Here is a 25,670-nt window from a genome sequence, read left to right on the forward strand (position 1 = left end):
AGCAATTGGTAGACTTGTGGAGAGTTATATGTCAATTTGCTAGATTTTTTTTTCTCCTCCAGAAATACTGTTGTAATGCACAGCTTAACTTTTCATTCCTAAATAAAAGCATCAGTAAGAGGCAATTCTGCTTCCACAACATCCGAGGATTAGCAAGTAAGTCAACTTATTTTCCTGTTTTAAAACTTCACAAGGTTTAGCTTTTATTAAACTCTACCTAAAACTCCAGTGAAGGACAGAATCCTAGGATGTCTACTTTGGAAATACACTGCAAAGACTGATTAACAGCAGAAAACACGGAGGTATGTAAGTACTCATCAGAAAGAATTATTGCTGTTCAAAATGTAAAGCTTGGTAATTCTCCTGCCAGTGCTTAAGGAGCTTTTATATTTTTATAACAGAAATTTAATTATGCATAGCAGACACTATTACACACTCTAATTATTTCCCAACACCTAATGGAATACGAAGAAATCAAACCACAGATACTTGGTATCACCAAACAAAACACTACTCTTTTGGCTCCACTTCTCCATTTCAGAAACAGTCTGCAAAGCAGCCCCATACTTGTCACCTGCACTGCATTTGTAAAAGCCAGTTTCCAGAATGAATCTGCTTTTACTAATGGTGGAGCTCAGTTAATGTTGTGCAAATGATCATAGTGCTGTGGATTTATAAAGAAGAAACCACTACGTAGATACACTCATTTTGCATTTCTTGCAGTTTTGCTTTCTAGAAGCCTTTTCCTAGACGCTGTCAAGGCAGGCAGGAAGGAAGACTACAGATAAATGCATTCTCCTACCATTAACCTTTCAGGCAAACTGAACTATCAGCATCATCATTGTACTGTATTAACACGGAAGGTATCCTAGTGGTAGACTGGTGCATGTTTAGTTTACAAGAAAGTAACTCAAAAAAACGATGATCGTTAAAGGTAAGAAAAAAAAAAAAAAGCACCTGAAAAATAGATGGAAAGGAAATTTTATAGTTTGCAGAGAAATTAAATAGCCAATGTAAAGAAACAGCTTGGTAATACTGCTGACCTCAGTGAATACTTTTACTGTCGATCTTACCCACTGACACTGAGACTGGCAGGGTCTCTGCACTGGCACTTGATGGTAGAAGAGCAGAATGATTCCTACACCTCTGGATGGAAGCAGATGCAGTATCAGTGCATAGCTTTGCACTCACAAAGCTTGATTTCCTGTGGATTTGTGACCTGAACTCAAGCTACCTTTATGGATTTTCTGATACCTGATAAAACTCAAGTCTCATTTCAGCCTTTTTCTCAACAGGCCATTACTCTGGATCACTTTACCTTGCTGCCTATTTTTAGAACATAGTTTTAAAGCCCATCAGACATGTTTGAAATGAGCCTATATCACAACCTATGGATTATTTCTTGGCATAAACACACTGCCAGGACCTCTCAAACGGACACAGTTACACAGACAGAATTTTGCCACTGGGAGAGGCAACAAACAAATCTCTCCCTGAAAAAACAAACCCATGGACACCTCTTGTTTGGGCTTACCACATCACTGCCTCTATCCTAAGGGCTCTGTTGGCACACTGCCTTGACTACAGCAGTAGTGCTGCTGCTGTGCAAAGAAAACTTCAGCCATGAGACTTCATATGGCTTCACCTAAGAGTGAATGTCACCAAATGACATTTCTCCTTCCTACCTCTGATGTACGATGAAATAAAACAGATATGACAGAAGTGAAGGCCAGGTGAGACGTTAAAAAAAAGAAAATTAAAAAACCTGAAAAATCTATGCAACAAAACACTTTTTCTGAGTGAAAGGGAGCTTATCTTTACACGAGCCTAAATGACAGGGAGAAAAAGGAGGCCACTTGTCTGGCAGTCATGAGAGGGAATGACAATAAAACAGGATGTTTCTAGATACTGATATGAGTTTAAATTCACACCTACATTAAAATCCTCAAGCTAAACCAGGGCATTGGTTATAAAATATCCTATAAAATTGAATATATGTTACCAGCAGCCCCATGGCTCTTATCACACAAGCAAATCCTAAATATACACAGCTGGTCAAATTGTGAGTAAACATCTTGAAATGCTACATAAACCATTACAGTGCCTCTTACAACCTCAGATCAAGAGGATTATCCATTAGCACTTTTAAAAAGAACCTACTGTGCTTTAACAAGATATAGTATAGAGCTCTATACTGGGATGCCTGACCTCACATGGTAGCAGAAGTAGAATGTCTATTCACAGTCACAATGTTTGCAATGTATAGCAGCATTCTTGCTTATTCTGACAGTTTGATTAAAATTCACAGAGAGCTGAGGGGCTCATGCTGAAGTAAAGTGCTTTCAATATCTGAAACCCTACAGTAAATTACTTCTCCAACAGAGCAACTGTACTTACATCAATATCCTCTTGGGTAAAAGTTTCTGGATCTTCTCCCATCATGTTGGCTAAATGTCTCTTTCCTAGGTTGAACTCTTCAATCTGTTTTTTAATAAATGCCTCTGTGTACTTTTCAGGTCCTGAGGCCCCTGCATTTTTCCTCTGCACTGCTGTAGTGGTACAGATCAGCCTTAATGTCTAACAGAAAAAAAAAAAAAAAAAAAGAAAAAAGTGAGAGATTTATTTTACATTTCTGGCATAGTGAACTCTAAATAAAATGAATATATGAATACTAAAGCAAGCTATTCATACCTATAACAAGATTCAACACATCACAGGAATAAGTTAGGAAAAGCATTATTATTCATTAAACCATTTTCTTCCAATGGTTTAATGTCCATGAACAGATAAATACATTCTAAACCTTTACATTTTCACACATTACAATTAATTTAGAACATTTTTTTATTAAAAGAAACATAGTATATCCTAAATCAGGAACATTCACCAAAAGCAAGGAACAGCACTGATCAACAGATCCCACCATGAATCAAAATCCATCAGCAAATAAGCACGTTTTGCCTTCACCTAAAGGCATCCCACAACAAAGTATGGTAAGAATATGCAGGGCAGCTCCCTAGTGGCTTTTCAGAAGCCATCAACCAAATATTGCTAAAAGCTCTGAAAAGGCCAAGGTGTGCTCCTTCCCTGTTCATGGTCCCAAAATGGTTCTTAAGCTACTTCACTGTCTCAAGTAGACCAATCAGAAAACTAGCAAAGTAGTCCAGCAACCAAAACTACAGAGCACTGTACCAGCTCAGGTCATAACTCAGAGGGCAGCTACCTTCTGATCTTTGCAGCACACACGTTTGATCTTACTTCTATCACACCAATCAGCTGTTAAGATGACTAATTTCACTGATGCGCTCTGCCAGACAAACAGGAGCTTCACTGAGAGCTCTAACGTCTCAATTCTGGCCTAGTGTCAATATTATGCACTATTTTGGCTCTCCAACATTAGTATTAAAGTTCTCTGCAGCTTAATTACTCTAAGAACTGAATGAGAACTGATTATTTGTGTGGTCTTCTGTGGGCGGGGGGAGGGAGGGAATCAAAAAAGAAAGCAATGTGAGACAGAAAAGCAAAGACAGAAAAAGAATCACTTCAGATTCAGAAAAATGCCAAGTTTTGTTCATGACATAGTACCCTGAAAGACTTCACCCCCATCTCTTCAACATGCCATGGCTTGGCTTTGTGAGGAGACAGTGCAGCCTCACAAGGCATAGGGCACCCATCTCAGTTCACCCATGCCAGCATTCTTTCCTCTGCTCTCTCTACTCGCCCTGTGCCAGCTCTGGCACAGGACTCCTCTGCAATCCAACTCAGCTGCCTACATGTGGAGGAACACTAACTTCTGCTTCATCTCAACAAGCATGCAATTCTCAGCCAAGCTGGTAAGTCTGAGCAGTTCAGAGATCACCTTGAGAATTGCCAAAGCTGGAACAAGAAGGTGGCTAAAACATTCATCTAGGAGGAAGAAAGTAGAGGGGGAGTCTTTTCTTTACCTTCATTTCCTTGAGCAAATTATTATATTGCCCCTGATACACTGGGAACTGCAGCCTCAGTCTACTTTTAGCAAAATATTAAAAGCCAAACACATGCAGCAATGTGAACTAGTTAGGGTTCTGATTATGAGGAACAGAACAAAGGTAGTATTCAAAATTATTCAATGTTCTCCAAGTCATGAGAATTGTCTTCTTCAGAGCACAATTTAGACATGCTGAGCATTTTGATGGATTTCACCCTTGTGAGTTCAGCTAATATGAATAAAATAAAACACTTGCAACCTTCCTGTAACTAACATAATAGTAATCTCAAAACCCAGTTATAACCACAATACAAGCACATGCCTCATCAAAACAAGATTACATAAATGTATTTGCAAGGCAAACAGAAAAGCAGATCAAACTTGTACCTTCTGCTAGCAACATCAGTCAGCTTACAAGAACTTCTCCTGTGACAAGAAGCTCTTGGTGCTCTGCATAACATGGTCACGTCCTACATTAACAGGAAATGAAACACAGCTTTTCTTGGTACTTTCACAGAGCCCAGTTGGTATTTTGGACATCTGGCAGTTCAGGATGGACTGATCTAACTCATCTAATTTACTGCACATATGTAAAGCTATTCAGGACCAATTTACCCATCCATGCCTGTGTCAGTGTTCAATATACAAAATGTAACAACTCCACTTGAACATTCAATTTGAAATGAAGACTACAATATGCTGCCTTATACCTGTATATACTCATGCCTGGGCTGCAGGATAGGTCTTATGAATTCAATCAGGTTTGATATAAAAGGTAAAGTAATCTTTGAGTAACATCACGAGTCAGAAAGCACTAACCCTCTACGCTTCTAACAGACAGACAAAGATTTCCCCCTCAGGGCATGAACCTCAGGAAAGTAACATATACCTCTGCTAGAAAAGATTTTAAAACAGCTCTAAGGTACAATTTGGTGCTGAAGAGCCTGTTGCTGCTTCATTTTCACCATAGTTTATATATACTGCATCCAGCTTTAATCCTGGTTTGTCTTTTCCTTTTTCTTTTCAATATTCATGTCTCCTATGAGGAAATATTGACATACACAGAATTAAAAGAAAAACAACCAAAATTTTAAATGTACACATTTTCTAAAGGCAAGGCTCTGGTGTTTTCCTTTACAAAGCAGTGAGGAAAGCACAGGTATCTCCATGTATTCCCTATTCTTCTCTCCTCAGGAAAGAATTCAATTCATCTTCTGTCTAACTTGTCTTAATAGTAACTAATTATTTGTAATTCTTGTTAATGAACATATGATTCCTTATTACTTGGCCCAAAATAGCTTTCTCTCTGGTATGCTTTAAACAGAATACTTTAAAAAAGATTGCTTTCATCTTATTCCTGTCAATTTCTATTGTAATTTTCTCATTTTTGTCCTTCTTCCCTCAAGCTATTCATATTCTTCCCTAGTTTCAATTTGTCACTAATCAAAAGTCCCTGGACACACAAACTGTTCATAATTAGAAAACAGCCTCTTATGTAAATTAATATCTATTGTATTGGGTACCTCTTCTGGGATAAGAGCACTATTTCATGGGTGGCACAGGCAGAAACTGCAAAGCACAGCTAAATGCTTCTGGCATTTCAGTCAAACAAGAAAGCACGCTCCTCTACTTTGTAGAAGAAACCACAGAGGTTTGCATTCACTTCTCGCACATTTCATAAAGCATTACTGAAGACCTCACCATTTTTTAAATAACAGTAATGCTTATTAACTTTATTAATGATGCTCATGAAATAACATGCTCTTGCACCAGAACATGGGAGAAGGGAAAGCCTTTACTTCTGGACACAACTCATTGTGATTAACCCTTCCTTCCCAACTCATTTCTGAGCAACCTAGAATTAAAACTGTTTGGCAAATCCTGATTTTACAGGGAGACCACAAACTTATAAAAATCAGCTTATGTTAAACTTGCCTTAGGAAAAAAAATTAGCATTTTTAGACAACTTCAACTTCTCTGGCCCACTTTCTTCCAAGAAGAGAAGTAACTAGGACTATTGGTTTACTCATCCTGTTCATTTGGCTCCATTCGAGTTACACAGATATAAACCAAACCAACTAACAGAGAAGTCAAGTTTCCTGTACTTTTGGAATGGGAGTCAGGAGATTTAAATTCAAACCCAATAATTGTTTGTTTTACAACAAGACACAGTTACAGAGGCAGAAGATGACACCAAATAACACGCCATGCAATGCACCATTATCATGATTGTTTCATGCTCTAAGCTGGCAGTCTTCAACCACCTCCTTTTCAAAAACCACACTGTACACAAATTCATACCAAGAAGTTATCTCTGGGATAGGACTTCACTAAGAGATGTGGAACTGGAGTTGTAGAACCACATTAGCATGCAGGACTAAAGCTGCCCAGTGTCCAATAATCTAGCCACTGGCATTGCTGCTGCTACTGAGCCTAGCAGACGTATGAGATAGTCCTCTGTTTATCTGCTGCACAAGAAAAAACATTTTTTACATAACAATTATACAGAATATAAATGCTCAGAGCCATCCCAATTTCTAACAAATTGCTTTTCCTCAATAAGTGAGTTTTGGATTTCTAGAGTGCTGTTTCACAAAAATATGTTTTCATTAATTTATTTAAAACAACATTGATATAATCTTAGATTTCAGTTGACTTACAAACTGATTATGTGAACCAGTATCAGATTTATGCCTCAGAAGCACTTTGCAAAACACATCGGAGAGCATCACAAGATGTCAGCAAATATGCATAAGTGATTCGATGTTATTTTTTTATACCTGATTTCACAAAATATTTCATTAGAGGAAACTGTTTTTTTAAATTAAGTCCCTTGGTAGGAACTATAGAACTGCATCTCACTTGGTCAGAAAACCTACTTCCTGTGCATGTTTGACCAAATCTACATATTGAGTTTTGCTGTACACTGGGGAAGTAAGAAATAGCTCAATGTATTGATGTATGGCAAAAGTCAGACATGTATAACAGGGAACAGAATTCAGATCTTGTTGTTTTTAGGCTCAAGTTTTCAGGTACTAAGAGGTTTTTCAATTGTATCTTAGTTAACAACTATAAAAAAGGCTTCTCTTACATTTCAAGTAGGTAGTTCTGAAAGTCTGTCACCCAAGTACTATCACCTCTTTCTGATATCAGTACATAAAATATCCACAGTGATTTAGATAAAGTACTCAATTCAATCAAATTAAATAGGAACTCTGAAGTCTTCTGCTGAGAATAGCTATTCAATCACATCAGAGTGAATGATAGATAGTAACTAAGCTAGATCCTTTTTTCTGTATAAATAGCACTACATCTCTGCCGTTTACTCATTGGAAGAATAGGAAACTACACCTGTTGCTCAGTCAATGCTACGGGAACTCAAATTACAAAGTTCCTCTTCCATTTTACCTCTCAGTGCAAGAAACTTTAAAGTTAAGAAATTAAACATTTTCCCCAGTAAGACAGACAAGAAGCTATGAACTAAACAACTGCAAGGGATTTTTAGGACAACCATCGTAAAAAAATTTCCGAACAGTCAGGATAAGTGTTTAATGTAAGAAATTGTTATAGCAGGTCAGAACATGGATACATCAACTTATACCCTGCTCTTAAACACAGCCTGTATCAGAGGCACAAGGACAGGACCAACAGGTAGTGATAATTTTCCCAGGGCACTTGCCTGGTTCCAGCAATCTGCAGTTCAGGCATGCTGGTACGTTGTTTTTAATGGTGCTCAGTGAATTTTCTTCCAAGCTTCTCAACTTGTTTTTTTATTCGTGTAAATCCTACCATCCTGAACATTCTCACCAAACAGTTCCACAAGTTAACTACAACTAATGGAAGGAAGAGCCTCTAAGGTTTCTGGGCCCTGTCTCCCATCAGCTCTCTTCATATCCTTTGGTGCACAGACAGCTAGACAATTTGTGTATAGCCACAGGCTTAGGTACTGATGCCCTCTCTGGGAGAGAGAGGATTAGATAAATGATCCCTCAAGGCCCCTTCCAGTCCTACCTTCCTCTGTTACTCCTCCTTGGAGAACATTCTCTCATTTACAATACAAATCATTTCGGCTAAAACTCAAGGATGTGCCTCGCCAGGAAAACCAAGTTACTGTCATAATCATACTTTTGACACAAGATAACCAAAGCAACACAAACTATTCCAACTGAGAATGAAATCAAGTATTAGAATATTTTCAGCTTTATTCCCTTTGTCATTCTTTGCACACCTTACGAGCATGTATTCCTGACTGCTGCATAAAGAACTATCCACATGGGTAACAGGTCTTTATTCCTAATGGGTAAAGTTAATCTAGATGTAACCAATATAAATAGCTCAAATTGCTCCTTCCAGTATTACATTTCATTTCCTTACTGCATCTTTCTTCCATTACTCCATGGTTTGGTTTAGTCCAGCCACCGACAGTTCTTCAGCCCATATTATACTAAATTACTTTGTAATTTGAAAGTGTTACCAGCAAGCCTTTTATCCACTTGCTGCTCCTGATTAAATATATATACAGGTGTATCAAATACCACAGCACAAACAATACTGACAGCTAAGCTTTTTAATTAAATGGCAATCAGCTGAACACCCCTACCTCAAAACAAAATGATTCTGTTTAATCAGAAGTTACCTTACTTATGGAGCATATTTCCCTCCCCACTGCAGGTATTCAGAGCCTTGGCCTGTGCAACCTGGTCCAGTGGGACATGCCCCTGCCTGTGGAACTCGATGGTCTTTAAGGTCCTTTCCGACCCAAATCTTTCTGCAACTCCGTGACTCATGACCTACTCACCTGCTGACTGAACACCATTCACAGAATCACAGCATTGTCGGGGGTGGAAGAGACCTCTGGAGACCATCCAGCCCGACCCCCTGCCAAGGCAGGGTCACCCAGATCAGTAACACAGGAATGGCCCCAGGTGGGTGTGGAATGTCCCCAGGAGGGGAGACTCCAGACCCTGCCAACATCAGTGTAAAGAAGTTCTTCTTGCTAAGGTGGAACTCTCTGTGTTTTAGCTTATCATTCAAAATTATCAACCTAAGAACTGCCATCTTTTGCTCTATATAGCGTTCTGTTAATTCTAGGCTTAACCAAGCTTCTTCTGCTTGACCTCAAGGCAAACAAACGCGGCTCACGGAAAGGAGGACCTGAACGCGGCGCCAGCCCTCGACACTTCCCTAGCAGGGCTGCCTCAGCCCCGTCGGCCCAGGAGCAGGGGCAGCACCGCAGCGCGGCCTCCCAGGCCATGTCCCCCTCGGGGACACCGTTCCCGGCGGGGAATTCCCGGCGGGACGCGAACCGCGGTCCCCACAGCCCGCCCGCCTCTCACCTGCGCGCCCGGCCCCGCGCCCCAGCGCCGGCACAGCCGCAGCACGCGCCCCACGGCCGCCGCCATGACCGCGGCACTCCGCCCTCCCATTGGCGGGCGGGGCCGTAGGCGGGGCCAGGCCGCGCCTGCGCACTGCTCCACCGCCTGAGCCTGCGGCCCAGGGTCAGAGCCGGGGCCGGTGCCGGTTCTCGCTCGGCGGCGCGTCGGCTGTCCTGAAATGCAGCCCCGTCGGGAGAGGGGTGGTTATGCCTGGAGTTACACTCACTGTGGCCACCACAGCAGAGCCCCGGCGCGGCCTCCTGTCTCGGAAGGACAGCGCTGAAAGCAGGACTCCTCTGAGTGCTCAGTGCTAGGACTTGCAGCGTGTCTGAGGCGACAGCACTGCTCTGGGGATTTGTAGCAAAAACCAGATTTCACCTTAGCACTGATTTGCTTGGATTTTTCCCATGGCGGGGATGGGGGACGAAATCAAGGAATCGCAGAATCAGCGAGGTTGGAAAAGGCGTCTGAGATCATCGAGTCCAAGCCGTGGCAGTCACCGCTGGACCAGGGCGCTTAAACCCCTCCGGGGTCGGAGGCTCCAACGCCTCCCTGGGCAGCCCATTCCAATGGCTAATTCCCCTTTCTGTGAAGAAATTCTTCCTAATGTCCAATCTAAACCTCCCGTGGTTTGGCAGCTTAAGTTCATGTCCTCTTGTCCAGTCACTGGTTGCCTGGCCGAAAAGACTGAAAAGATCTGGTCACAGCCTCCTTTCAGGTGGTTGTGGAGAGTGATAGGGAGGGTCCCCCCTGAGCAGTCTCGTCTCCAGGGCTAAACAACCCCAGCCTCCTCAGGTGTCTCTCATAGGACTTGTGTTCCAGACTTTTCACCAGCTTCACATCCCTTCTCTGGTGACATATTTTAGAGACAGCAGTTGTCTCTTGCTGAGGGGAGGTTGGTGTCAATCCTGTCATCTCCCAAGGTGATGACAGTGTCTCTGGATGCTGAACCTTGGGAGCTTGAGAGCGTTCCTAGTTTATCTGAGTTATGTAGGATATATCCTTACAGGTGACTGGATATTGTCAGTAGTTTTTTTCTCCAATGGGAAAAGTGGAAATTAATTAAAAACTGAATTTTAAGAAGCTTTTCTTTAGGCTTACTGGGACCTTCTTTTTAAGAGGAGTTACTATTTGGGAGGAAGTTCTGGAATTAATCTCTGCTTTTCCAGATTTATTTTTCTGTTGAGTTTTTCCATGGGTGGCCCTTGCTTCCCCCATGCAGATGTAAGTATGATTTCCTCTCTGGGTTATAAAAGAGGTTATAAGAAAACTGGCCATGGGCAAAGGAAGTCATCCATGTGGGGAGGTCAAGGAGAAGCTGCCTGGAAAGGTGCATCCATTCTTGCAGTTGCCAGCTGTAAAAGTGATAACAGCAATTTTGCTGACATGGCTGTGTGCAAATGATTGCCATGAGCACTGTACTGAAAGGAGAGCAGTGAAGTGTGTCTCCTGTGCACACCTGGCCAAGCACTGGGAACTGCAGCCACCCTTTCAGTCACAGGGTATGTTGGGATGGCATTTAGTTGCTAGCTGTTTCTCTGGAAAAGAAAAAGGGGGTTGGCTTAGGGTCACAGTCCTACTGACCCACCTTCTGGAGCAGCCAGCAGAGCTGAAGGCGTGGAGAATGCCAGCGATGAGTATGGCCTCTTCACAGCCTATGGTGAATCTCATCTGCCATCTGTCGCCCCACAGCTTGGCTTTGTTCAGCAGCAGAGGCGCTCTTCAGTCCTCGCTGTGCTGAGCAATTGTTACTTCTCACCCCTGTCAGCTCTGCAGAAACAAAGCGCCGCTGGAGTGAATGGGTTTTATTTTCCACATATAATTAATCATCAATTAAGCTTGAGGAGCAGGCCACCTATAAAATATTGCCCATTTATTCTTGGTAACTAGTGGATGTAAATACAACTTCCTTGATTTCCTACATTTTTTCTACTCTTATCCTCACTGTAAAAAAAATCCTAAATGTGTTTGCAGTCTGGAGCATGATTTCAAAGACATTGGGGTTCATACAGCCCATGGTTTCAGTTGGAGGTTACAGAATTGCTCTTGCATATTGCTGAATAGAGACTGTGGTGTATGTGAAGTCCAGCAGTTAAGGGCTGTGTTGTGTTTCTCTGGGATCATTAGAGCTGTCAGCCCTTAGAAACTGATAGCTACCCCTTCAAGATGGAAGATTTTTGCACAATTTTCAGGTATATTTCCCAGCCATCTTGCTTCTGCCAAGGAGTTTACCTGGGCTTGCTTGACCCTAGGGAGACACCTGTACAGAGATCCCTGAGCAGCCATTTTCTAGACTGATCATGAGTGCATGTAGTTGTTACTTGGGATGCTTTGAAGGAATTGTACTGCTGTGGTTAGCATGTTCCAGAAAGATTCCTTCTACTGTAAAGATGACCAGTTCTGCTTGGGTGGCAGGAGTCTGAGTTTCCCAGTTCAAAATCAGTTTTTACTACAAATGAAGGTAGGATAAAAATGAGCAGAGGTTATTTACATGCTCAACCACCTGCACCCCATCCCTCTGTCAAAATTTGTTAAGACAGGGGTGGAGGGAAATGCAAGAAAACCGTGTTTAATCTGCTTATCCCAAGATTAACTCCAAAGGGCTTCTCTTTCTGTCTCTGTGTTTAGTTGACAGACTGTAGATGCTTACCTAATCCATGCAAACTACCCCAATGCTTCACTAAGCCCTCTGAGGAACTTTAGTCACTTGTGTGGCAGGGATGTACTTTTTGAGCCCAGCTGGGCAATATTCTGCTCTGGGGAGCTGTTTCAATTGTGAGCCTGATTATCAATATCCTCTTGTAACCTGCTATTCATGCTCTGTGCAATCACAGAACTGGGGACTGTTGCCTGCAGCACATTACCTGCTTTTGTTTTTAGACTTAGATAATGAGGGATAAGCCTATAATTTGGGATGATTCAAGGCTTTGGAGTGCTGTCTTTGAGGGTGGCCTGACATAAGAAAAAGATGCCTCTGTGTGGTTTCTGAAGTGAAAAATTACTGAAAGCAGAATAAGGAAACCAGTCTGAGCCTGTCACATGTATGGGTTGGGGACAGCCAGAGGAGCACATCTGTAGTATGTACAAATTCTTAAGCACAAACCTAAGGCTGAGCTCCAATTCAAAGTTGTTGGTTGCTTATGTTACCAGCCGACATGCAAATAATTCTGAAGTGAGATTTGGAGTGTTCTTTTGTAGTCAGAGATGGGATTTGTATATAACATGAGTTCAGGTTACTAATATGGGTAATGTGAAAACCAGTTGCTTGAGGAGCAGGTATCCCGGTGGTAGTGCTGGAGATGTATCCAGCTCACTCCAGCTCACTGCTTCATAGAAGCAGTCTGAAAATTGGCAAGGATCTGGAGCAGCACAAAGATCCATTGAGTCTGATGGCTTCACTCTGCCAGTTAGTGCTTAGGTGCTTACAGGATCACAAAATATGTTGAGTTGGAAGGCATCCATCAGGATCATCAATTCTGACTCCTGGTCCTCCACAGGACCATCCCCAATAATTCCACCATGTGCCTGAGGGCATTGTCCAAATGCTACTTGAACTCTGTCAGGCTTGGTGCTGTGACCAGTTCCCTGGGGAGCCTGTTCCAGTGCTCAGCCACCTAAGGGGGAAGAACCTTTTCCTAATAGCCAACCTAACCCTCCCCTGGCACAGCTTGAGGCTGTTCTATCCAATCTTGTCAGTGGTCACCAGAGAGAAGAGATCAGTGCTTGCCCCTCCTTGTCTCCTCAAAAGGAAGTTGTAGACTGTGATGAGGTATAAGGGCAGAGCAGATATACAGATATACAGAGAAAATTTCTCCTCATTGGCAATGACCTGAAGAGTGTATCTTAGGCTTAGATATTCGAGAAACTAAAACAGGAGAAGAGGTCAGAACAGTGAAGGATATAGCAAGATCTGCCTTGCAACAGAACAAGCTAACCTGCAGCAGAGATGGGGTACTCCATCCATCAGAAAACAAAGAAAATAGTTGAAGGAGGGTTAAAGCTTCACAGGATGCCCTAATCCAAACCCATTTTTGAATAGATGCCTAATTTTTTACATTTTCCCTAAACAGAAATAAAAGAGTAGGTTTGTTTTGGAATTCCAAACTAAAGTTATTCTTCTTATAAAGCATTTTCTGTTCTCTTTCCCCTGTGCCTTTCTTCCTTAGGGTGTAAGTACTTTGGCTGAAGTTCTGGGGCACATGTGCCAAAAGGGACAGCAATGAACGGGCTGATTGGGTTGCAGAATCTCAAGATGTTACAGTATCCACATGCCAAGAGCATTTCTTAGAGCCTAACCAGGAGCATTTTCTGGATTGTCTTCAGGCCCAGGGAAGTTTAGGAACACCCAGGTCCAGCTTTGAACAAAAAATTGGAGTTTTTGTTCAGGGAGAGCACTGGAGAAGAGTATCTTGACAGAAAGCTTTGTGTTTCAGAAGCTGATCAGTGTGTGTTTGAAAAAAACTACAAAATGAATGTTAAAAATGCAGACAATTCAGCAGTATTTTAACTCTGTTCCAGTTAAGTAATTTCCAGATATTTTATGTGTGTGCTTTTTGACATAGAAATTGTTTTGCATTGATCTTCCTCATCACTATTGAAAGGCCTGAGTCTGATATATCCAGAAGTCATGCTTTCTTTAATGCAAACACATAAATTCTATTTTAAAAGGCTAATAATAACAACAGCTATTTCATTGCACCTACCTTTCTTCAAATGTGGAACGAGCACACTTCATTTCATGGACTGCATATGCCAGCTACCTAAGGGTTGTCAATTATGTTACGCTATAAAAGGCACAGCACTTAGGGGGCTGTCAGTCAAGTCTGTAGTGAGAGATTTCAAGAATCTTTATTTCAATACTATCAAATATAAAAATAAAACAAATTTACCTGACAACACCAAATACAGAGGCATTCTGATTCACTTTATAGTGAAAATGGTTTAGACTGAGCATAGAATTAGGAAAAATTAATCAAGAGTAGCCAGAGACCTTTACTTGTAAAGCAGTGCCCTGTTTTGTTCCTTACCACAACTTTCTCTCTCCATGAAAGAAGGTGTTGCCCAGATTTTCACTGCACTTTGGATCAGAGCCCTGCATCTGTTTTGTCTTTTCCTCCTGGTCTGGGGATTGCTGGTTGGGTTTTTTTTTTCCCCACAGTTTATGGGTATCATTGAGTACTGCAAGGCATTTTGGGGAACATTCTTTTCTGCAGTATGATGTCCCAGTTCTGCCATAATTTATGTGGTTGGGTAGACCCCACTGAATTTACAAACAGTTCCAAGAAAGAAAGAGAACTTATATGGATGTAATTTGGAGGCATCTGAAGATAGTTTTATCCCACATGAATGCCAGAGTCAGCCCAAAGTGATATAAATTCAGTGTCTATGCCTATTTTTAGTTGGCAAGTACTTTTAGACTATGTAATGTGTCTTTGTCATTTGTCTACCATACACTTTGCCTCCATATGTTTATCACTGTTGCTATTGCCGATTCAGTATTTCAATAATAGAATCATTTGGAGCTGTTCTTTAGACTAGGGTTTTCATCAGACATTTTTGTCTCAGTGTGATTAGACTCATGTCATTGCTGATCCTAATACCATCTTTTGAGTCAGAGCTGACATTACATCCAGAAGCTGTGCTTATGCTTCTAGATAAGGCAGGCCTAAGGGCTGGCCTAGAGACAAAGTGACCTCAATCAAGTCACATCAGCATTGCTTAGGGCCACCTTGCCTAAGCTGTATAGCGCAGCTGCTTGGAAGACCCCAAAATAGAACCAGAAATATAATCTCCCTCATCTAGACACAGAGCAGTAGTAGTTTTATCCCTTCATCCCACAGAAGGAAATATATTGTTATTTCCATTACTGAATCTGTTCAGATTTATGAACTTTTCATTATTCATTCTTTTAAGGGCTTGGTACAAACATATATTAAGAATAAATATGTGAAAACAGTAGTTTTTCACATTGTGTGTGCTTCCCAAGATTCAGTTGTAGGCAGGGAGTAGACACTTTAAGTCCTGTCTGCCTCACCAGATAACCAGAAAAGGCATCTCAGAGCAAGCCCTCCTGGGACAACAAGAGTAATTGGCCATTTTATGATTTACAGATGGTGCTGGAGGTTGTGGTCTGTATCTTTGTCAGACTGCATGCTCTCTTTGGTTGTGAAGGTTGGCATGTGTCTTCCTGTGGCCTCATATCTTTCCTGCTAGATTAAAATTGATGCAGGTACATGATGGTCAATGACCAAGCACTGTCCCGTAGAGTGCTGTAGTTCCAGACACTAAATTGGTCTTGCTGAGCAGACCAGGTTGTGGAACCTGTCATCACCATGGCCACAAACTATTCCAGCGTAAGTCTGCATTCACATTCTGAGAACTGGATAGGAGCTGAAAAGTTAGAGAATAGAAGTGGTCCTCTTAGTGTCTTTGGAGTTCAGGGAATGGCAGATCCAGCACCTTGCACTTTTTCATGCTTCTTGGAAATGTTCTGGAGAGGAGCAAGTGATTATTCAGAACTAAATTTCTTCTCCCCTCAAAATGAGACTAATGACCAAACTACCATCCAATTCAGAGCTGAAAAGGAAGCTTTAACTTTACATTAATGGGCTTTGAACCAGTCTCTGAAATAATGAAGTACAAGAAATTAGGACTTAAATGATTTCAGGTTTTAAAACAGCCATAGCAGCAGAAGCTTCTGAGTCATCAGGACTTCCACAAAAAAATCTAAAGAAATAAATACAATGCATCTTTACCAGAAATAGCAAGAAAGAGTATGACAAATTGGATCTGGATTATGGGGGAAAAAAAAAACAAACAAAAAAACCAAACAAACCACAAAACAACAAAAAACCACAAATCACTGCTCTTACTTTCTGACCATTATATTAAAATAACAAAGAAAATAATTTGCAGTTGTCTGCTGTAAAACTCTTTACAGAAACAAACAAATCATGTGCCTGTATTGAATCTATGTCAAGACCATAAAGTGTCCAGCAAAACCACCTAACATGTTGCAGATGTCTTTCCCAGATGTTCTGAGTAAATAACTGATCATTTTTGGCTGTTCTCTTACTGCAGCAACAAGGCACTACCTACAGTCTGCCCTCCGGGTGTCAGTACTGAAAACCCAGTCAACATGACACCTGGAAGTTGTTCTGCTGCACACGTGAAGATGTTTACCCACAATAATCTTGTGTGGGTGTGGTTGGAGAGGGAAGTAAGAATGGAAAGCTTCTTTAGGATTCATACATCAGTGCAAGAGGTAACCCAAATGCAGAAATAGTACTTTGCTCTTGGAGAAGTAAGCTGGCACCTGGAAAGTAGTTTTACTTAAAGATGTTTTATGCCTGCTTGGAGAACCTGTCAGACAGTGACCATTTTGAGCCAAGTTCCAACTGTGGGAAATAATCCTGAGGAGAAGAGTAGGAAGCACTAATGAATACTTTCTCTTCTTAACCTGACCTACAGGTAGAAAGGCAGTTCCTGTTTTGACATCTCTTGCTCTGCCATCTTCAGCCATCAAAGAAAGCATTTTAAGAGGGTAAATGATACAGTCTGGAGCTCACTCATGAAATAGCACATGTAATTGAGATTATTGTAAGTATCAGTAGAAACTGAATCATCACCTCCTTACATGTGAGACTCTAATACTGCATGTCAGCCTAAATCTGAACATCTGCAGCAAGCAACTTGCTCATATTATGATAACTCTGTTTCAAAATGGGAGGTGAAACAGAAGAGAAAGTTGGCAGATTTTGAGGAGGAAAAGTGAAGGAATCTCCAACTTCTGTGATCATAGTCACAAGCTGACTGATTTACTTACTTATTGATTACATAAGTCATGTGTCATTTATAATGTGCTGCCACAGTCCAGCCAGACATGGTTGGCTGGCAGCAAATTATCCTGAACCTTGTGGAGCTAAGTAGGCTCCAGCATATTTTAAAGATGCCAGACATTTTGTCTCTTTGGCCAACCCTTCTCAGTCGTTTATAAAGTTACATGGAAAGGTCAGTCTGTACTTATAGATACAATATGATTTAACCAGATTACATTATTTCAGTTTACTTAAAAAATAACTGAATTTTTAGAACCTCAGCAAGATGAATAAGCTTTTTAAATATCTCTTGAGAGAGGACTTCACTGTCCCCTGGGATATGACTGCTAGTTTTCCACTCTTCTGAATACATTATAAAAGTTAATCAGACTGAAATTTCAGTAATAGTTTCTGTTGGAATATAGAGGTTCTGAGCAAATAAACATTTTTTGAATTCAAGAAGCCTTCAGAAGAAAGTCTATTTTTGAGTGAAATTGTCAGGGAAGGTGTGATACTTTTCAAAACAAAAACTACAGTTTCAAACATTAAAAATAAAAGGGGAGATGAATCAACTATATGTAATTCTTCTGTTGCACGAAATTAAATGACAAATTGTTTGGTAAAGTACATTCAGGATTATGCTCAGATCACATTTTAAACACCTTATTAGGGCCTGAAAAATTTGGTGTTGCAATGAGGAACAGGCTTGAGGAAACAAAATTTCTTTTGCCTTTTTCTGTTTTAAATTCTCTGCAAATGGTGTGTAGTTTAATTATTATTTTAAATTGCCTATTTAGGTTTACTGAAAGAGGTTTTTGCATTCTAATGGCATATGATTGTTAACTATCTTTTAATTATTTTGAGAATGTTTCAAAAACACATTGGTCTTCAGATTTTTTTCTCAGATTCATGCAAATACTTGATATACAAAATTGGAATAGTTCGAAATTCTTTAGAAAAATAAAATTTTTGTCTTCTGTTCATGCAGAGAATTAGATGATGCTTTGCTTCTTTACTCCAGTAGTAGAACAAATCTAACAAAGTGCATCAATGCATCTGAATTAGTCTTCTGCTTTCAAATATTAGAGGACTTTCATGAACTCTCAAACCTTCTATGCAATATTCAGTTAATCTCTCAGCTAAGGTTTAATTCTAAATGGTAGTGGGTTTTAGCTGATAGAACACTTAGAACAGTTTATCACTATTACTGAGTAGTGGTAGTGCTGTGAGTGGTCAGGAAAATTGAGAAATTTGTAAAATTCAGAAAAATTCAGAAAAATGTAAAATTAAGACTCCTCAGAAGTTAAGGTCAGAAAAGGAAATTATTGGGAATGTAGAGTGGAGGATTATAAGAAAATTGAGTGTAAATAATACTGCATTTTCTGAACCTGGACATATTTGTAAAAATGGGAGGATTCCATTCTCTTGAAATTCATTTTAGAACTGAGCCAAGGCCAGGATTCTGCTGCCGTATGTCTGTAAAGAACTTCTTACCTGGTGAACAAAGCTGTTGCCATTAATGGCACACAATTCAATGCCATGCACCACAAGAAAGAATTTCAAAACCAGGTCCTAAGAATTTTCATGATCAATCAATGGAGTTTTTTCAGGCTGGGGCTTTCAGCTTGAGGTAGAAGATTGCAGCTCTGCCATGCAGAGGGACCATGCTCAGGAGCCCTGGAGATTGGCCTTTTCCCCTGTGTCTGATGCCTGCCTTGCCAGCAGAAAGTCATCAGGATGATTAAGTGTTAAATCTACCTACCTTTTGTGGGTGCTGGCCAATACATAGTTGAGCTACAAAACAAAGTTTTGTACATGCATCTTGCAGCATTTTTAAACACTGCTGGAGATGTCTGAGCAAGCTGATGCAGAAGAGGAGCTGTAAAAGGGGGCGGGCAAGGAAATATCTTCTTTTTACTTAAAAATATTCTCCTTAAACCAAAATATATACTGTTTGTTTATACTAAAACAAGATCATATCCATAAATCAAAGAAAATAATAAAAAGAGTAATTAATATGCTCTCTTTTGTACCTATTCTCTATTTGCTTTATAATTTGTAGCAGATGGAAGCCAAATGTTTTTAAAGAATCAAAACTAATTTTATAATGAGATGGTTCATCTTTTCAAAATAACTTCTCCTTAAAATGCCAGTTATCCTTTTGATTTTAATCTATAAAAACATTACTGTTGGAATATGACAATATTTTTAGTAGCTCCAAGTGAATCTACATTCTTTAGCTTTCTTCCATAATCCATGTTTGAAGATTCTTCCTTTTCACACCACAATCTCATTGTTTTACTTGTCTTTAGAAAAATCTAGAAACCTTTGTGCCATAGCAATATTCTCACTGTCTGCTAACAAGCTGTTACGATTCTATTTGTGGTAGATTTTCTTGATTTAGAACAAAATCTGTTTTTTAAAGTTTATTTTTTTGCATGGGCATATACATTATGAGTAATTCTAACACAAACCAATAAAGAAGTCTGTATTTTTTCTTAGTTAAGATATAAGGAATTTCTAAGTCAATATTTAAAGAAATGTAAGTGAAGATATGGAAAGAAAATAAACAGAACTGAGTAAAGTAGAACAGAGAAGGACGTTGACAAAATATGCTTTCTCTTAAATGACAATACCAAATGTTCATTTAGGAGTAAAAATAAATGGATGATGATGGGACAGAAGCCTGTGGCAGAAAGGAAGCTATAGTATCTGTCCAAAGCACTTAAATGAACAAAACTGAGAATAAAACTCTTATTCTTAAATGCACAGGGAAAATTTCTTAAATACATCCTTAAGTTGCTTAACCAAGGATTCAAAACATCTAATATAAAAAGTATCAAATACAGATGAATTGTTTTTAATTTAAAAATGCAACTCAACATTTAAAATGGCAAGATTATCTTGAAATTTCTTAAGACTATGATCTATCCTGATCTTTCCTCAAGTAAATATCTAGAAAAACTTCTGAATAAACCCCAGAAGAATAAGTATATTCACATAATGAATTTCTGGATAACTTATCAGGTAAGTAGGCTACCACTTCAGAGAAAGCATTGTTTCTTGAAAAGCATCTAATACATCACTATTGCTGGGAGTAGCCCTGGTATGTGAGTGCCATTGTAAATGACAGCTTCTACCTCTTAAAGAAAGTGAGGAGAAAGTCAGGCAAGTTGAACAAATATCTCTGTAGATAGGAGACATGTTTGAGAACTTTTTATATATGTAATCTCCAAAAGAAAAGTTTACAAATTAGTCTGTTATGATGAGTTCAGAAATTTCTCCAGGAATTTTTCTAAAAATTGAATATACAGCTTTTGAATGGTTTCTATAATGAAGGAAAGGTTTATAGCAAGAGGTTTTGAAACAAAGAAATGTTTTATCTTACTTTAGCAACATAGAAGAATGACTAATGCTAATGTAATTCCATGTCAAAAGTACAAAAAGTGCACAGATCTAGGAAGTAGGTGATGCTACTCTTAAGCTGCGAAGGAAGGCACATCGTGTGTACTTTGCACTTCACATTTTATGATGCCAGAAGTTAAATGCATAATATAAAATTTGCAGGAGCTGAACTATATGATAATTATGATAATTGGGGACATTTCTCTCCAGGGAGTGAACTCTAATAGTTAAGGAGTGACTTGATGTTAAAATAAAAATCTCACTATGCATTGATTAATTAAATAAAAGGTATTGAGAAGGTTTCTTGCATAGTAGCAAGGGACATGATTTGTACTTTGTATGGGCCACAGTATGCATTTATTAAAAACCATATCTCTGTTTACTGGAAGTTAAGACTGCAACAGGACGTACCCTTTCATCTGAAAATTACAACTATGGAAATGAACACCTAGGTGGGAAGATGTATAACCATTTTCATTTTTATATTGCCTATAACAGCAGCAAACCTGTGCTTTGTGGTGCTTCCATTTCTATTTCTGATAGCCATGAAAAGCAATACTTGCCTCACTTTCATCTTCAGATGTACCTCAGGCTAACAGCAGCACACATGGACATGGTATTGCTCTCCAGAGGTGTGTCAGAGAGTGCCCTGGAGTTCTGAGGGTGCCTGAAGTGGTCCAATTCATCATCCACTCTCAGTGTCTCCAAACCTTTGGAAAATGCCTCACATCTGGTCCTGAATTTGTGAAGAGGGCAAGTATGTCTTCACCTGGCAAGTGTTTAAACTGTGTTTGGTGTTTAGCAAAGCATCCTGAGGTCCTATTCTGGCACTAAGGCCACAGAGTGGATTGCAACTGCACTGATAAAGTCTCACCCTTCAGCAAAGGGCATCCACATCCAGTGGTGCCAAGGCTATACTAATTCTTGAAACATGGCTGGTGAAGTCCTATATGGCAAGACCAAAGCTGTGCTTGCAACTATTGCAATTATTCTAAACTATTCTAACTGTAATTTTTCTATACAGATGATGGACTTCCCCTACCCAAGAACTCTGCCTGACACTGTTTAACTTAGCAATATATAACCCTAGAGATTGGATCAGTAAGAGAATACCAAGAATCACATAGATATAGGCCAGAGAGTCTGATTTCTATGCCCTGGCTTCAGGACATTTAGGAGAAAAACCCCTACTGATTTTAAGACTCATGATGACACTGAATCCCTGTGCACAGGTGTTGCCTCTGCTTGGAGATGTCCCCATGCTGCAGGTTGGGTGGGCTGGGCTTGGAAGGGGATGACAATCTCCCTTGAAGGTCTGAGGTGATTAACACTAAATAAGGTGACATTTGCTCTGAGCTGTGGGAAGCTGTGTGACAACACACACTTCCAGAGCTCAGCCTGTTCAGATGAGATCCAAGCTAATTTCTCAGTATGCAACTACTAGACACTTTTGATCTTGGGCTCCATCCTTTTATCTGTATACGTAAGCAGAATACTATAGATTTAGAATTAGATCAGTTAAGCTGTTTCTCCTCAGGAAACTGTGTTTTTTGATCAGTGCTGAGTCACCTTAGGTAGCAGGTCAGAGTGTTTTTGGCTGAGAATATTGCTCTAGCTTTTAGATTCTGGGAGTACTAGGTGATGTTTCGAGTTAAAAAGGGGCTCTTTCAGAGCCTTGTTGTTAGGTCTAGTAGAACAACCAGCTTCTGAAATCTGTAAGGACAGACTCGGATGAAACAGCCTAGATAAACCAGTTGGTACTGGAAATGGTTTCCCAAATCAGGGTAACTCCTCTGAAATTCACCCCCTCGAGGCTTCTTCTTTTTAAAGAAGAGACTTCTAGCACAAGTTCCTCTGCCTGTTTTGGCTGATGCATTGTGACACGAAGCAATCAGTTTAAATGCCAAGGTAGTTGATCTGATGTGCACAGAGTGACATTGAAAAAGAAAACTCTAGTGTTTTTATTCTGAAATCATGTTCTTAACTGACTCATCAAAGTTATTTTTGTTTTGTTAGGTTGGAGAAATATGATGATGACATAGTGATGAAGCCTTTTTCTCCTAAACAGCCTACCCATGATATTTGTTTGTTGTCTTTGTAAATACATTCTATTAATGGCATATATTTTTACTATGTAGATGATGCAATGTTAGAAGCTGCTTTCCACACAGTTTAATCTGAGATTTTATGCCATAACATTGCTTACATTGATATGAATACTACTTGAGCTTATGGTGTCAGAGATAGCTATCTCAACAGGATAGTAAAACAGCTGATTACTTCCTGAAGCACCTCTTTAAATCAGGAATTCTCACAATAAAATGCCTTTTAAGAATACTTTTAATATTAGAGCATTTAATAGTTAATCACCTTCAAAAAATGTAAGGTACCATTGTAAAAGGAGGAAAATGTCCTTCCTCTTTCTGCAGGTACTTTATTCTTGTTTGAAATTTAAATGCAGCTTTAGTTCATTATTTTTAAATGCCTTCATTTAATAATAAATTCAAAAAGATTTTTTTGCAAAGTTGAGTAGAAAATAAGAATGGTGAAAGCCTCCTCTCAGTCTAGACTGCTATTTTTTGTGTACAGAAGCAAAATGTTTGATGTCATTCCTGAATAATGTTCAGCAATGTTTTATCCATCAGAGTTATCCAAATACAAGTAAAGGGCAACTCCATATTTCAATGACCTGACTAGTCACTTTGTTGAACAGCCAGCTCCACTTAGCTGCAGATGGTTATATGATATAAAAGTATAAGATATCACAAAAAGGGGTGCCATAAGCTCTGGAATCTATTTTGCATCTTTCTCATATTTTCAATTACACAGGATCTTGTCCTCATTAGAAAAGTTCCGAAAGTTTACTTAATTAATGTAAACTAGAAAAAAAAAAATCCATAAGGCTGACACTTTGAATTCAGTTCAGACTTGTTTAGATTATCTTCTCTTAATTAGCAACCTAAGTGAAACCATAACAAGGGTAAAATCACTTCCTATGCACCACTGATGGATGTGTCTTCAGTGAAGAGTTAACATGAATTATCTATGCTTGAATTACTCTGTTTGTATAAGCTCTGTTTGCATGAAAGCAACCACACTGTGAAATAACACTAGAGTTTGTTTTGTCCACACTATGCTTGTATGTAGTACTAACAGTTGTGGATGGGCATCCTATGGATTTCTTTACTGGAGCAAGCTGCAAAACAAAACAAAACAAAACATCCCCAGTTAATTGTTTATAAGAAAAGGCCAACCTCTTTGGATGAGCAGAAGGCACTGAAGGACTGTATACCCTTGAAGTTTTCCCATGGAGCAAACATATGTCCCTGCTACAGGGAGATCAATTGTTATTCTGCATCCATTAGTGGGCCAGCCAGAGCCACAGGCTTCATCACTCTGAAGTTGAGATCCTGGTTAAACTTGGGCAACATTTGGGCTAAAGTTAGCTTTGCAGATATGTTCTTGCATTTGGGATTTGCACTCCTTCTCAGTAAGATGCAGATCTAGTATAGCAAGATTTCCTTATATTGTTTAGATCTACTTAGTGACAATAATATGTAAGATTCAGCTTGCCTGAGTGCACTGTGCCTGCTGCTTTTGAGGTCAGATACCTGCTCAGAGTAATAGTCTGCATATTTTCCTGGGCCTTTTTCTGTGATATACCCCATTCTATCTATCCTCTGACATATGTATAAAACTTAGTCATTACACTAAAGATGTATCTTCTCTGCTCCAAAATTTGAAAATAAGAAAGAAGGTAACAATTTTCAGGACAGGTTACTGAGAATGGCACTTCACTGTTGAGGGAAATTGAAAAGAATAGCCAGCTATTCTAAATAAAAGAAATCTATTTGAGAATCTAAATACATATTTGCTCACTTAAATGAGTGGCCTGACTTATGGAGGTGCTAAGTTGATCCAAATTCAGAATGTTTTCCATCCTCAAAAATCTGGCCGATTGCTTTCATGTCTCTCTGTGGAATGTAGTCACCCAAGTTTGACAGTTTTGGCTCTAAGGTTTCACTTGACTGAAAACAAACTGGCTTCAAAACTGTAGGGGAGGTTAGCAGCAGCTGCTCAAACCTATGTATCCAAGAAAGAAAATCTTAAAATGTCAAATGGATTTCTTTTCATGAAGACAACCAGCGATAAAGAGGGACAGAAACATACCTGGAAGGGTAAAACCAGACCTCAGTCTGGTATTTCTTGCTCACATGATGTTTCTGAGCAATCCTGCCCGAGGTCAGGGGCTCAGGTTGTTGTACAGGAACCTGAGGCTTGTCACTTTCATAAGAATGTCTATAATTTAGATACTACTCTCTTCAGTTCTCAGTGGAGGAGCTGTGAGCTGGCACAGTTATAACCTCCATACCATTCCTCTTCAAAATAAATGAATAATCTTGCAGGAAACAAGAGCTGCCCAGGCTGTGGCAAACTGGTGGAGAATGCTGTAAGATGTTTACAATGCTTTGTGCATCTGTGGATAAAATGAAGTTCAAGATAGACAGAAAAAGATGGTTAGGAAACTTTCCAATTGAATTCGAAACTCAAAGTGAGACTTAAGAGCTGAGACCAGAATTAGTGAACCTTTTGGTTTTAAGTATTTGAAATTCTAGCATAAAATTATCTTTCAGTAATGAAAAAAATAGAAATTAATATTGAAATGATTCTGCATTCAAGAAGTGCAAATCTGTCTTCAAGTTCATTTAGCAAAGCGACATTTAAATTACTATGAAGAATTGTGTGTGCTATATATTATTTGTAATTTCATAAAATGTTGGGATGAGATTGTCCTGGGATCAGCATATGATTAAACTGATTATATACCTTATATGCATGATATGCTTCTTTTTCAGTCACAATCAAAATACAACCTTCTTTTATTAATATAATAATTTAGATGTCATAACTGAAATCTCAGTTAAATATTTTTTATTTTCTATTCACAGCCTTTTATTCTCTATTAACACATTCATTCCTCTCACCTAAAAAAAAGATTCTACTTTTCCCATCACCATGATGGCTGACATCTGCTAGGATGACCCCCTGCCCCTCGCAGCAAAGCACTGCTATGTAGAAATGGACGACAGACAGATGCTCTTCTCC

General features: G+C 39.5%; 1 protein-coding gene across 1 annotated transcript in view; it reads right to left on the reverse strand.

The window, feature by feature from the left end:
• Nucleotides 1-9,388, reverse strand: part of MRPS9 (mitochondrial ribosomal protein S9) — a 34,101-nt gene extending 24,713 nt beyond the window's left edge. The window contains exons 1-2 of the mRNA XM_083885191.1: nt 9,304-9,388; nt 2,398-2,577 (exon numbers count right to left, since the gene is read on the reverse strand). Coding sequence (XP_083741317.1) covers nt 2,398-2,577; nt 9,304-9,369 — 246 coding nt within the window. The 5' untranslated portion in view covers nt 9,370-9,388. The remainder of the gene's footprint in view (nt 1-2,397; nt 2,578-9,303) is intronic.
• Nucleotides 9,389-25,670: the final 16,282 nt, after the last annotated feature.

The sequence above is a fragment of the Zosterops lateralis genome (genome assembly GCF_965231275.1).
Source record: "Zosterops lateralis genome assembly, chromosome: 2".
NCBI classification, from domain to species: domain Eukaryota; kingdom Metazoa; phylum Chordata; class Aves; order Passeriformes; family Zosteropidae; genus Zosterops; species Zosterops lateralis.